The sequence below is a fragment of the Podarcis erhardii genome (genome assembly GCF_964252035.2).
Source record: "Podarcis erhardii genome assembly, chromosome: 1".
Taxonomy (NCBI): domain Eukaryota; kingdom Metazoa; phylum Chordata; class Lepidosauria; order Squamata; family Lacertidae; genus Podarcis; species Podarcis erhardii.
Genome location: NC_138497.1, coordinates 93,983,586 through 93,997,152, shown reverse-complemented (window position 1 = coordinate 93,997,152; position 13,567 = coordinate 93,983,586). Strand labels below are relative to the sequence as shown.

Genomic DNA, 13,567 nt, shown 5'->3' with positions numbered 1-13,567 from the left:
AATTACAAAAACCTATGAAGCAAGTCATCCATAAGGGCCCACATGATACAGATTGTTACCGAATTATTATGAGTTGGGTAAGATTTCTTTGAGACCTTGACTTAATACATAACATGAGTGATTGTTTCTTGATCTGGGAGTTTGGGCTGTGGGAATGTGCTGATTTGACCAGACCACTCAAGTGTTTGGGCCCTGCATATTTAAGAAATAAAAAGAGTGCTTCTTTATAACAATGCCAAGCAGTCATAGCTGCTCCACATTTAAAAATAACCTGGTAGGAGATAGCACTTATTTTAAAGGTTGTAGTGAAAACTCTATAATGCGCTTTTGGCTCTCAGAGCAGTTAGTCAAAAGCTAGGCTTTCTATAAGCAATGAAAAATCAATATGTCCAGGGAAAAGAATGTGGATGATGGGAATAGACAGGGAGCAGTGTGTCAGGGGAGAAAGAGGTTCACAAGGGAAGCATTGAGCATCATCTCCCTCTTGCTGATGCCAGCTTTTCTTTGTTGCAAAGCAACCCTCCTGAGGACACTTTGCAACAGAGGACTCATGCAGACTTCCACTTGTACTGCCACTTTCCCCTGGGAAAACCCAATTTTTGCTGCTGAATTGAAGCAAACATCCATCATGTTTTCTTCAGACTGGCATTTGCTTCGGTTCAGCACTAACAAGCGGATTTTCCCAGGGAAAGTGGCAGAGCAAACAGAAAACTGCTCAGACCCATTCTTTCTAGGCATGGGACAAGCTGAGGTGTGGACGAACGCAGAGAAGGGGCTGTTGGGCTAATGGTACCCATGAAGCCTGCATTGTGACCTGTCATTTGGTGTTTATATGTAATAGACTGCAACACTTTATGAAGTCCTTAACCAATGTGACCTGACATTTTGACAATGAAACTTTTAATTATGTATAGCTGGTAAAACACTTACTGTTTTGCTGTCTATTGTGGGAATTGCTTTTCCATTCTGAAACAGGTTACTGGTGCTGGATTTTGCAAACCTTCTGTTTCTAGTGTATCTTCCTTTGCTTTGATTTGTAGGGCCCAAAGTGAAGGGTGTCGCTCCTCATTTTTCCACCATTTTGAAGTCATGCAGTGTGAGTGAAGGACAGGATTTTGTGCTTCAGTGCTTAGTTGAGGGTACCCCTGTGCCTGAGATCACTTGGCTCCTCAATGGTAAGTCTTGGTCAGAAAGAAATGGCAGCCCTACTGTCTGTTTCTTGTAACATTGCTAACACTTTGGTTACCAGCATCTACATACGAATTGGGGCAATCAGTCGGTGAGGGGGTAGCCAGTGGACTTTGATCGGAACATAGGAAGCAACCTTAAACTGACTTAGATCATTTCCCCATTTAGCTAAGTATTGCCTGCACTGACTGGCAGCAGCTTTCTGGCATCTGAGATCACAAAGCGCTGCCACCAGTTGGTGTACAGAGCTAGATGGACCAATGGTTTGACTTGTTTTAAGGCATCTTTCTGCTTTCTTATCAATGGAAGGTACGCACAAGCTGTCTGAGATTAGCAGAGCAGTTCAGGGCAGATTTTTCTAAAAAGGCTGCTATCCCAACACTGTTGCCTAAAATATGTGGCACAACTAAGATCTGGCAAGGCGTTCTGGAGCGAGGAAAGAAAACATATTTGCTGCTGTTTTGAAGTTTGTCCAGTAGAGGGTGTTTTGTGACAAGGCTGCATTTTTGTTGTTTGCTTGTATGGCCATGAGCTTTATTGCAACAGAATGCAGATTTTAGGAAATGAGACTGAATGTTTCCTTAGTATGTATGGTTTATTTCATAAGATTTACAAAAATATAAAACAATAAAATCAATAAAAACATACAAAAGTTAAAATACTAAAAACAAATTAAGATTACCTAAATTTTCTAAGTGTCGGGTTAAGCTTGCCTTAACAGGAATGTTTTTAGCAGGCACTGAAAAGAATACAACAAAGGCACATTCTTGATCTCAATAGGCAGGGAGTTCCAAAGTTCTTGTGGTTGATTATCAAGAAAAGTGAATATAGTACCGTATCTTCTCATTTCCTCCATTTCCGGTATAAATCTTTGGTTAAAAGGTATGTTCTTAATCACCAGAAGAAGCACCCTGCAGTCAGTGCTGACTACTATCCAGGGGAAGATCATACCCTCATTGTATGCAGCACTGTGGAGAAAGCCCCTTCTCTGCTGGGCTTCTGCAGGCCATGATACAGTTAACAGGGCCTCCTATTGCTGGTTGCAGTAATCTGGCTGGTTTCGTAGGTACACATATTGATCTAAAGTTGTTATCATAGGGTCAGCAAATCTTCTTAGCTATGATCTTATTTAGCTTTGCTTTAATGGACAGAATGCATCTTATCTTCAGTGAGTGCCCTGCTGCATCTACACATCTGATGGTAGAGGTGTTTTACTGAATATTTTGATACTTATCCCTTTTGTGAGAAGGAGCGGCTCAGTGGTAGAATGCAGGAAATCCCAGGTTCAATGCCCAGCCTCTCCTGGTAGGTCTGGGAAAATTCCCCGTCTGAAATCCTGAAGAGCCACTGCCAGTCAGTGTAAACAGTGCTGAGCTAGATGGAGCAAGTATCTGACTCAGTAATTGTGGACTGTCTTTAGTTTATATGCATTTATTCAAATCTGTAGGTTTTCTGGTCACAGAATTCCAGACAATTTCTTTGTAAACATTGAGGAAGTGGCTCCCTGAAAATAAAGCCCACTGAGTCCAGTTGCTGTCTTTCTTAAGTAGTCCTATTCTTAAGGAATACCACTAGCTGCCTAGTACTGCCACTTGCTGCCTTGCATCCCTACACAGAGGCTTTTATTCAGACATAACACAAAACCTCAGCTTTGCAAATCATGGTTTGTGAGTGGCGGCCAAAACAGGACGTAAAAACCATGATTTGAAGCTGGTTTGCACAGTTTGTTATAACTGTAGATATGTCTGAACTCATAAATTGTTCACACATCATAATTAAGGCTGGTGCACCACAGAGGTGATAATGAACTGAATGAATACTGAGCAGAACCTCTGAATACTGAACAGAAGGAAAACAAACCAGACAAAAAATTCTGCACCGTGGTTTCTTTGCTCTGCGTGTTCGGGTGTTTAAATGATAGGGTCAGTTCTTGACAATGATTCACACAAAGCATAGTTTTGCGTGATGTCTGAATTGAAGCAGAGGTAGTTTGTTCTGCATTGCAAACTGTTAGAGTTAATGAAAATCCTATCACTTGGCCATTGTGGCCTTGTGGGGTTGGCATCTTGGAAGGCAAAGCTTCTTCTCTGATCAATGACTTAACATTTATACTAGTTATAATAACTATATATTATGTCCCATATCGCAGACAGCATTTTGCTCTTGTCCTGCTTGTAGGCTTTCTGTAGGCATCTAGTTGACCACTGAGAGGACAGAATGCAGAACTAGATGGATGTGTGGTCTGGTTCACCTTGGCTTTTCTCGTTCTTACGTTTTTGATGTAGACCTACGTAGACCTACCCTACAATGGATGCACCCGTCAGCTGCCCTCCAAATTTATTTTGTACAATAATTTGTGTCTCTATTCTTCCACATATGGAACTATGTACTATGCTTGTTGAGAAGGTCTAATGGGGAGAAGGAGAGTTATTTGAGTAACTAGCTCTCAAACCATTTAGGGCTTTGGAAGCTACAGATTAAAACCTTAACCCCAATTGTAAGCCGGCAGGCAGTGATAGCTTTCAGCAACAGAAGTTTAAGAAACATGGAAATGTGAAGTGAAAACAGGGACATTATGTATTATCTGAAAGACATAAACATGTTACTTCCATTCCCAACTCCCAGAACTTGCCAGTAATTCTCATCTCTCTCACTTCTGATCTTGATACATAACTGTTTATACATCACTTGGAAACAGACATGGGCTAGCTTATAAACTGTAGTTAAACTCTGGGATTTCTTGCAGCTTTTCAGCATATACCTTCTAGAAAATAATTTTGCTTAAGGATTAAGTTGGCTAATTGTAATATCCTCATGAATGCAAACAATCTGCTTCTCTCTGTCATGGAAGGATACATTGCAGGAAAGGATAGCTGTCCATAACCAAATAAAGAAGAAAGTTGCATTCCTTGTCCATGACTGTTAGTTCCAGGCATGCTTAATGGTGCTCATGGCAAAATGGTGAGCAGTACAGTTGCAGTAGTAAGCTTGGTGTTTGGAATTTCCATATTATATTAGTCTCTGATCCAGTGGTCATTTAGATTGGATAAACGTCAGTTTATTTTAAAGAAGGGTCCATGATGTACAGAAGGCACTTGTTGCTGGGCCAAAGAGGTTCCCCACCACTGCCGTAAAGCCTGGGCAAAGAAGTCTATCTTGATCTGATGCTGAAAACAACAACAGTGGTGCTGAAAACAACAAGACATGCCTTGGAGGGAAGGACATTCAAACACTTTGGAGCCACAACAGAGAAGGTCCTTCTGCATCTTCGTTACATCTAGGTTGGCTTACTGCAGCTTCCTCTAAATGGTGGTACCTTTGGAATGTCTTTGGAAGCTTGACTTGGTCCAAAATGTAGTTGCAAAGATGCTGGTGGACGTTTGTCCATCATGTTATACCCACCCTACAATAGCTGCTGTGGTTCCAGTCTTCTTTCATACACAATTGAAAGTGTTGTTGAGCACTTCCAAAGCTCTCCCTGGCTTAGGCCTAACATACATTAAAGAATTACCTCCTCCCATATCATCATGCCCACTCTCTAGAATTAGAAGGTGAGGCCAATCTCTGTATGAAACAAGAAAGAGGGACTTCTTGGTGGCAGCGGCCAGATTATGGAACATACTGCCCATGAGGTATACTTGGCTGCCTCCCTAACTGTTTGTCACTGGCTGCTGAAGACCTCTGTATTTCAGCAGGCTTTTTTGACAGGGCAGATAAGCTTATACTATTTTAAACTGCTAACTTTGTCTCTCTTTGTAAATGTTACACACCCACACCCACACCCACATAATTATTGCATGTTATAATGTATATTTATGCTAGAAGGGGGATGTAAATGTACTACAAACATTAATAATAATAATAATAATAATAATAATAATAATAATAATAAATTTTATTTATATCCCGCCCTCCCCAGCCGAAGGCGGGCTCAGGGCGGCTAACAACAATCAAATAATCAAACAATCAAATAATCCAACATTCTAAAAACATTTCATTATAAAAATTAATTAAAATCAAATTAATGGCAACCGTTAAGCAAAATTCTGTGCAGGTTGCCAGAGGGTGGAACAACTCTGTCTTGCAGGCCCTGCGGAAAGATGTCAGGTCCCGCAGGGCCCTAGTCTCTTGTGACAGAGCATTCCACCAGATTGGAGCCGCAGCCGAGAAAGCCCTGGCTCTAGTTGAGGCCAGCCTAACCTCTCTGAGGCCTGGGACCTTGAGGATGTTTTTATTTGCAGACCGTAGGTTCCTCTGTGGGGCATACCAGGAGAGGTGGTCCCGTAGGTACAAGGGTCCTAGGCTGTATAGGGCTTTAAAGGTTAAAACCAGCACCTTAAACCTGATCCTGTACTCCACCGGGAGCCAGTGCAGCTGGTATAGTACCGGATGAATGTGATCTCGCAGCGAAGACCCCATAAGGAGTCTCGCCGCGGCATTCTGCACCCGCTGGAGTTTCTGGGTCAGTCTCAAGGGCAGCCCCACGTAGAGCGAGTTACAATAATCCAGTCTGGAGGTGACTGTCGTGTGGATCACAGTGGCTAGGTCAGGGCGAGAGAGATAAGGGGCCAACTGCTTAGCTTGGCGGAGATGAAAAAATGCCGCCTTTGTTATAGCTGTAATCTGCGCCTCCATAGAGAGGGAGGTATTGAAGATTACACCCAAACTCTTAACGGATGGTGCTGGCACTAATTGTACCCCCGCAAGAGATGGGAGTTGCCCCCTCAATCCCATATCGTCCCGTCCCAGCCAGAGGACGTCTGTCTTCGAAGGATTTAACTTCAATCGGCTCCCACGTAACCATCCAGCCACAGCTTCCAAACATCTGGTCAGTGTGTCTGGGGCCGAGTCAGGATGGCCGTCCATCAACAGATAGAGTTGGATGTCATCGGCATACTGATGGCAACCCAGCCCAAAACTCCGGACAAGCTGGGCGAGGGGGCGCATAAAGATGTTTAAAAGCATCAGGGAGAGTATCGCACCCTGAGGCACTCCACACACCAAGGAGTGGCGCGATGACAATTCCCCCCCAAGCGCCACCCTCTGTCCCCGACCAGAGAGAAACGAGCGCAGCCATTGAAGGACTGTGCCCTGGATCCCCACGTCGGCATCCACATCTACATCAAAAGGTTGCCATGAGGCTAACATGCCACCCTGAGTTATTTGGAGGAAGGCCAGAAAACAAGTGTTACTAGTGAAACAAGATTTCATGTTAAGGAGACAAAGGGCTGTGTACGAATCTCTGCATGTTTACATATGTATGTAAAATCTCTGGTTGGCGTGGACTTTACGCATAATAATTCATAGTGGGCATTTCTATAAGTTATTTAACAAAATGGTACAAAGACTTGAAGTTAGCTAAAGGACTGATCCTATTGGAAACTTCTTTTGCATTTCAATGGATCCCTGTGTGACTGAGAAGCATTTAATCCTTGACTCTAATGAAATGGTAAGGCAATGAGATGAGCTTTAAAGCTAGTAACTGGTGATTTACGAAGTATCGGTTGGTAACTGGGATGTTCAACAATTTATTGATTCTCTCTCTCCCCCCCCCCTACTTCTCTAGATCGACCTATTCAGTATGCACATTCTGCCTTTGAAGATGGACTTGCAAAACTGACTGTTCAAGATGCCTTACCAGAAGATGATGGGGTGTATACTTGTTTGGCAGAAAATAGTGCTGGAAGGGCATCCTGCAGTGCTCAAGTTACTGTCAATGGTGAGTGCCCATCTTACTTACAGCTTAGAAGAAGCAAATATGGATTAAATTGAAAGCAGTAGCTTTGGCCTTTTTTATTGGCTTATAAGAGTTTGCATGGTGTAATTGATGATGCAGTGTGGTGATCAGATAGAATCCTGTTATATCTTGGGAGTCTGGCTGATACATCTTCATACTTCTTGGGCAACTTATGAAATTGACAGCATATTTTGAACCGATAAAAAATGATTTCTGTATGCTTACTGATTGAAAAGCCCTTATCTACATATTGACCTTATTAACAGCTCTCAGTTAGCTTGATAAATTTTCATTGCTGAAGCAGGGAACCTTGGGCATATTTGATTGGAATTGCCTTTTTACAGATCATTTTATTTCTTTGCAGGTTTTATTCTCAGTGCTACTTAAAAGTTGAAATTATAATGCAGGGAAGAGTGTGATCAGCAATGATAATTTGAAAAAGAATGACTCAGCCCTGATGGTAGAGGCTAGAATAGTTTCTCTTGCACTCCATTTAAAAAAATTCTTTTACATTTTGTAGGTTGAAATTCGAATGTTTAAGTTTTAGATCTTAGTCATATTTCGGAGCTCTCATGAACTCTCCCATCTAGACAGACCACATAGAAACATTCTTAGTTTTATAACTAAGAAGGTAACGTAACCAGAGATACCACTGTCATTTTATTTGTATGCTGCCTTTCCAAACCATGCTCAAGGCAACTTACAACATGAAAAAATACATAATTACAACATAGAAAAGTAGTCATAATAAATAAAACATCAAAAAATACACAGCCAAATTGAACACTTGCCAAATAAATCCTAATACGATTTAAAATAAAGAAACAAAAAAATTAATATCAATAACAGCAGCACACACCCCAGGAACCCCCCCCCCACCAACAATACCCCCAACCCAAGAGTCTGTTCAGCAGCCTCAGCTTTTGCAGCTGTAGTCAGTAAGGCCCCACCCTCCCAGGCCAGGTGGGAAAAGTCCTGCAAGGCAAGGAACAGGTTTTCTAGGGCTCACAACCAAGATCATGTGTTCTCAAATCCTCTGGTTGGTCTTCCATTCTTGTGTTGCTGTTTTGAGTGAATCAGCACTGTTCATGTGCCACCACTTGGGGGGAAACCAACACACATTTCCCAACCACATTATGGCCAGCCAGTCATACAATTAAGCAAACCAATGCAGTTAAACAGAACTTAATCTAATCTAATGAGAACCACCTAAGGCTATCCAGGGCTTTTTTTCAGACAGAGCTCACCAGAGGTCAGCTCCAGCACCTCTCAGGTAGATGCCATTGCCATTCCAAGAGAACAAGTTAATGGTGAACTCAGGCACCTCTTTTTCTAGAAAAATAGCACTGGATGTCACAGAATGTAGTTTGGCCTAAACCTCCTACCCACCTGTCAATCACCTGCCATCATATGGCTTCAGGCACAGGACACGTAAACCTGCAGGGCCAAACTGAAATGAGCTCCCAGTTCTTCCTTTTCAACCACTAGTAGAATTCAGAACTTGAAAATTTGGCACCTTCTCCTGTTATTTTGCAGTGACCAAAAAAAGCACCAAATTAAAAAAGCACTGAACTATAGCTGGAAAAGAAGAAATAGTTCACTTAAGGGTATGTTCCCAGTGTTTCCTTTGCTGCCATTGCCCCAGTTACATTCAGCCTATGGCTACAAAGGAAGAATCAGGAGCATACTTAGATTGTGCTCCTCATTCGCCCTTTACAAGCTGTGAATCACCTGGTCATGTGATGTGTGATTGACAGCCTTGCTCACCAGTCAGTGTTCCATGGAAAGTTAGCTGGATCCAGTCCTTCACCCCTGGTACAAGTCATCTTTATGTTTCAGTTGACCCTACCCAAATTTACCTGGTGCTGTTCTGAGTAGAGTTTGCTTCCTGGATTTTTGGTGTGCTTTTTATGTCATTCTAGTTATAGGGATACATAGACTAAATGGAGAATATTTTTTACAGTAATAGACTTAAGTATTTTAAATGTATTGAGAGCCATATGTTTAATATTTTAACAGATTTAGGGCATCCTGTTAAAACCTCATTAGTTTGCATTTGGATTTTATTTTTGCTGTCTCAGATTGAGATAAACATGGATTTTTGTGCTGAAAATAGGCTTGAAACTGGAATTGAAGCTTCAAAAATCTGTGCACATATTCCTCCCATATCTTTAAAGCTCCCTAAAGAGTACTTGTGGTGTAACACTGTATAATATACAATGTGCTACTGCTCAGGGCTTTGGCTTCCAAGGGTTGGGAAATAAGCACCCACAAATCAGAACACAGATACAAAGGGATAATATACTTGAAGTGTTTCTCTACTATATGACACATTTCTGTCCCACAAATAGCATTCCCATGTCCAATGAAATATCCCATTTGTTGGGGTCACAGCTGAAATTGATTTTTTGCCCCAGCACTTTTTGCCATGTTTTAATTTTTGTAAGAGGCAGAAGAGAAATAATGAGTAAACCTTTGGTGTTAGAATTTGATGACAAAGATTTGCATAAGACTAGTATTTTAATCTTAATGAAGAAAGTATTAAGCAAATTCCTATCAAAGAGCATTACAGTATATTCACCCATTACACTTTTAGATGTGTTCACCTAATTTCAAAAGTCACAAGACAGTTGGGGTCTGGCTAAGACTGTCTGAGGTTTGTGGTTATGTTATGTGTGAAGTACTATCAAATTATCTTATGATACTGCAGAACCTTTATCATTTGAAATTTGGTATCGGAGTCCTTGTATCTGAATTCGTTGTGCCCTTTCTCCTGTATTATATCCGTGTGAACAGCGTTTGTGTCTGCCAGATGTCTTCTTTGATCCTTTTGGATATGCATTGCTTAAATTAAGTATGTCTGTGTTTGATATTATCCCACAGAGCTTGTGATCTCAGCCACCCAAGAGATTAATATTTTATCACCATCCAAGAGATTAATATTTTTGCTCATCAATTCTCCTGACCACCACCACTCTACCCAAATCTTCCTTCCAGGTCACATTTTTTAAGCAAACACAGAGTGGGGAATCCATGTTTGCTAGTGCAATGCATAACTCTGCCCTGAAGGAGATTTTACAGCAACTGCTTTTTCTTTTTAATTTTACAGTTACAATGGCCTTAGAGTACCTGTTGCTTTTTCACAGCTGCTGCTTTATTTCTATTACATTACCTTTTTGTCATTTAATTAAAAGCGGTGTGCATAGGGTTCCCAGGCAATCTCCCACTCAGTCATTGACCAGCCCCAGACCTGCTTAACTTCAGTAAGGTGTCTGCTTCAGACTATGCCCTGTGACTTTAATGTATAAATCATTTTGCTTTCAGACACCTTGGTGATGAATAAGTTGTAGCAGAAGCATCTGCTGACAGGATTGGGGGAAGTTTACCTGCTGCTAAGTGTCTTTAAAGTGGCCCACACATTTCCCCCCTGCAGAAATCTTTCAGAGCTTTCCTTGTTCTTTTATTATTATTATAAAAGAGAACAAGAACTACTGAACTAAACCAAGGGTTTTGACATTAACTGTCTTGTAAAAGGCCCATATAAGCAGCTTGTAAACGAAATGGAAAATAACATAAAGAAAAGAAAGCATGCCTTTATAAATTCCATGGGATTATGGGATCAAGTTCTAAAACTGAAAGCATATTATCAGCACAAAAGGAGATGTTCTGTCAAATGGATGTAAAAATAGCTTGTGTGTAAAGTGCTATCTTTACCCATCTTCCTGCTACCAGGAGTATGGCCATCCCTACACTGCATATCCATGTTACATTGTGTTTTTGGAGGTCTTACATACAACCTGGTTAGCAGTTGTGTTGCCCAGATCTGGGTCATTTTATGCTATAGTATGCTATAGATTAGGGTCTCATCCAATGGGGAGCCCTTATTCTGAAGTAGTGCATGAATGGCAGCTCCATATACTGTGTTCCTTTTCAGTTTCCTGCAGCTCACAACATGATGTCTTATATCTCTACATACGACAAGTTAGTAGGGCTTTGTTTATAGTTGTGGCCTGCATGAGAGCAGAAGCTTGGCCTAGAGTATAATTTTTACTTGCCCCACATCAGATGTCATATATGATGTTAGGTCTACTACCGCTCGGCCTGACTTCACCAAAATGATCTTTTGGGCCACATGGGGAGCCTCATGAGGCCTGAGGTTGGGGCAGCACGACCAGTTCTGCTGCTCCGAGCACCAAGCCTGGGTGCACCACAGGGCATCATGTAGTGAATTGAGCAGAATGGAAGGTGAGAGGTGGTGGGGGTACCAAATTTTGCCATTGCACAGGGCACCATTGAAATTTGAAAGACCAAAGCCTGGCCCTGCCAGAGCGTCAGAGGTTCCTCACTGTTGGAGTAGATGATGGCTGGAAAAGAATATAATTTCATTGTATGTGTGGATTTGTTTGTGCACCTTTGTGCTCAAATATTGCATTTATACAAGAAGGCTTGGTGTTGTGACCTAGGGTTCGCCCCATTAATTCTCACTATTCTTTTAGGAAATAAGGCTGGGAGATGGTTTCTTTCTCAGTGAAAGAATTCAGCAAAGAATTGAATTATTGTATCCCTTATCCAAGATTCTAATTATTATCTCCTGCACCACACTGGGTCTCTGTTGAAAGATCTCATGGGTCTCTGGAAGGATACTGCTCCACAATGAGGGTTCTGTCTCCATTTATATGGCCTTTCTCCTTGACATAATGCATGTTGTGCATAATTACCTGTTGTGCTTTAAGTATGCATTCAAGGGTGCAATGTGCATGGTTCAAACACCACAAAATATGAAGTGATACAATGATTTTATTCTCATCAAATGAGACTTGCTCTTATTGATGGGATAGGTTTCACACGCTACATTGAGCAGTTTGCATTTTTGCCATAGTTATAGGTTTATTTATTTTTGTTACTGCTTTTCATCTGGTAGCAGTTGCCCCTGGGCGAGGAGCCAAGTAGCACAGATCACATCCCCAGGCTTGCAAGGATGCCATTGTACTCTCCAACACTTTCCTGATGAGGGAAAGATCTACACCATGAGGGATGTTGTTTGCACTGCACTTTCTTCTTCTTACCTTCTTTACCTTCAAGGCTAGAAGCCAGGGAGTAGCCACAGATATTTATATAGTCTACCCGCATTAAATGTTTGTGTTGGGTAGCCATAGTCCTCATAATCTGATTATAGCAACCATTCATTGACCAGCAGGCAAGCAGATTAGAGTCACCTGAAAGCTTTTCCCCTGAGAGGCTGCTGTGACCAGTTTATCACAGCAAGAGAGGAGAGAGACATTGCTTGCAAAACCTGTTTCAGGAGCAAAATACAACTTGGTGTTTTCAGGTAGGCTTCCCTTCTGGATGTCTTGGAGAAGTGGGTTTATTCTTGAGTTCATTTATAGCACTGTAAAAGCATGTTTCTTTCTTGAGTGGCATGCTAAATCAAAATACTGTGTATATATGTTGTAAATTAATGTGCACTGATTTTTAAAGCAACTCTTTTGTATATGTTTAGAGTTTAAGAGATAGCATGTGTGCTTGAGTGTCACACCTATTATGTAGGAGGGGGATTATTGGTTTGTTTTTGTTTTATTATGTATTTTGTGTTGTCATATTGTCTTTTTTGTTGTGAACCACCTTGTGAGCTTCAGGTGAAGGACAGTTTGTAAATAATACAATTATTATTATTATTATTATTATTATTACTTAGTTTCTGTCATCTGCCGGTGTTCCAGGACCATCCAGAATGCAAAACATTATGTTGCATGTTACTTTGTGAAGTAATGCAATTTATGGAGAACACTGAGCTTAATCTGTCCATTCATGGGAGCACTTGACAGTCTGCCTTACAGTAATTGCACTAATAATAATAATGATTATAATATTAATAATAATATTAATAATAATAATAATAATAATTTATACCCTGCCCATCTGGCTGGGTTTCCCCAGCTACTCCTATTGCTTCACCTTACAACCAAACAATGTAAGGAGGTGCATTTGATCATACTCAACACTAAAGCATGATAGCAGACCCTGTAGTTGTAGCCTTCATTCATACAATAACTCGAGTGACCTGTGTAATTATCACATGGAAAATGGCAACTTGCTGTTATGTAAACTGTGCAAACATGTTTGAGGCTGCATTTTGTTTTCTGTGTGTATGAGTGAGTAACAGCCATATGTTGACACACTCATGTGTCAAAAGGCTTTGTTGTATATTGACAATGCTCTCTTGGAAAGCAGCTTCTTACATTTATTTAATGTGCATGTCTAAGCATGATGTGAGAATAAGTTGTGTAATGAAGCACTATGGCATATAGATATGGGAGTTGTATATAAGAATACGCCCTTCGTTTCAGACAATGAATTTTCTATTCTATGTTTGTGGGGAAGGTGTGTGCATGTGTACAAATATACATTGAAATAGTAGTTGCACTATTGTTGCTGCTGTTTGCTTTTCCCCTCCATTGAAGTGGGCCCAGATGCTCACTGTGATAAAGAGAAATGCACATACATTCTAATGCTGTTTTAGTTATCAGTCTTGCCTGTCCTCCAGTCTTTGGAGGAGGTGCTTTGCCTTGTTTATTTTCTGAAGCGTTGATTCACTTGAACATTTCTTTCCTTAAAAAAGAAGTTGCAAAACTGTTCCAAGGA

At 41.0% G+C, this 13,567-nt stretch overlaps 1 protein-coding gene across 4 annotated transcripts in view; it reads left to right on the top strand.

The window, feature by feature from the left end:
• Positions 1 to 13,567, top strand: part of MYLK (myosin light chain kinase) — a 175,513-nt gene that overhangs the window by 71,779 nt on the left and 90,167 nt on the right. For all 4 annotated transcript variants that reach the window (XM_081870369.1, XM_081870370.1, XM_081870371.1 and 1 more), the window contains 2 exons: positions 1,041 to 1,175; positions 6,755 to 6,907. In XM_081870369.1, the coding sequence (XP_081726495.1) occupies positions 1,041 to 1,175; positions 6,755 to 6,907 (288 nt within the window). The remainder of the gene's footprint in view (positions 1 to 1,040; positions 1,176 to 6,754; positions 6,908 to 13,567) is intronic.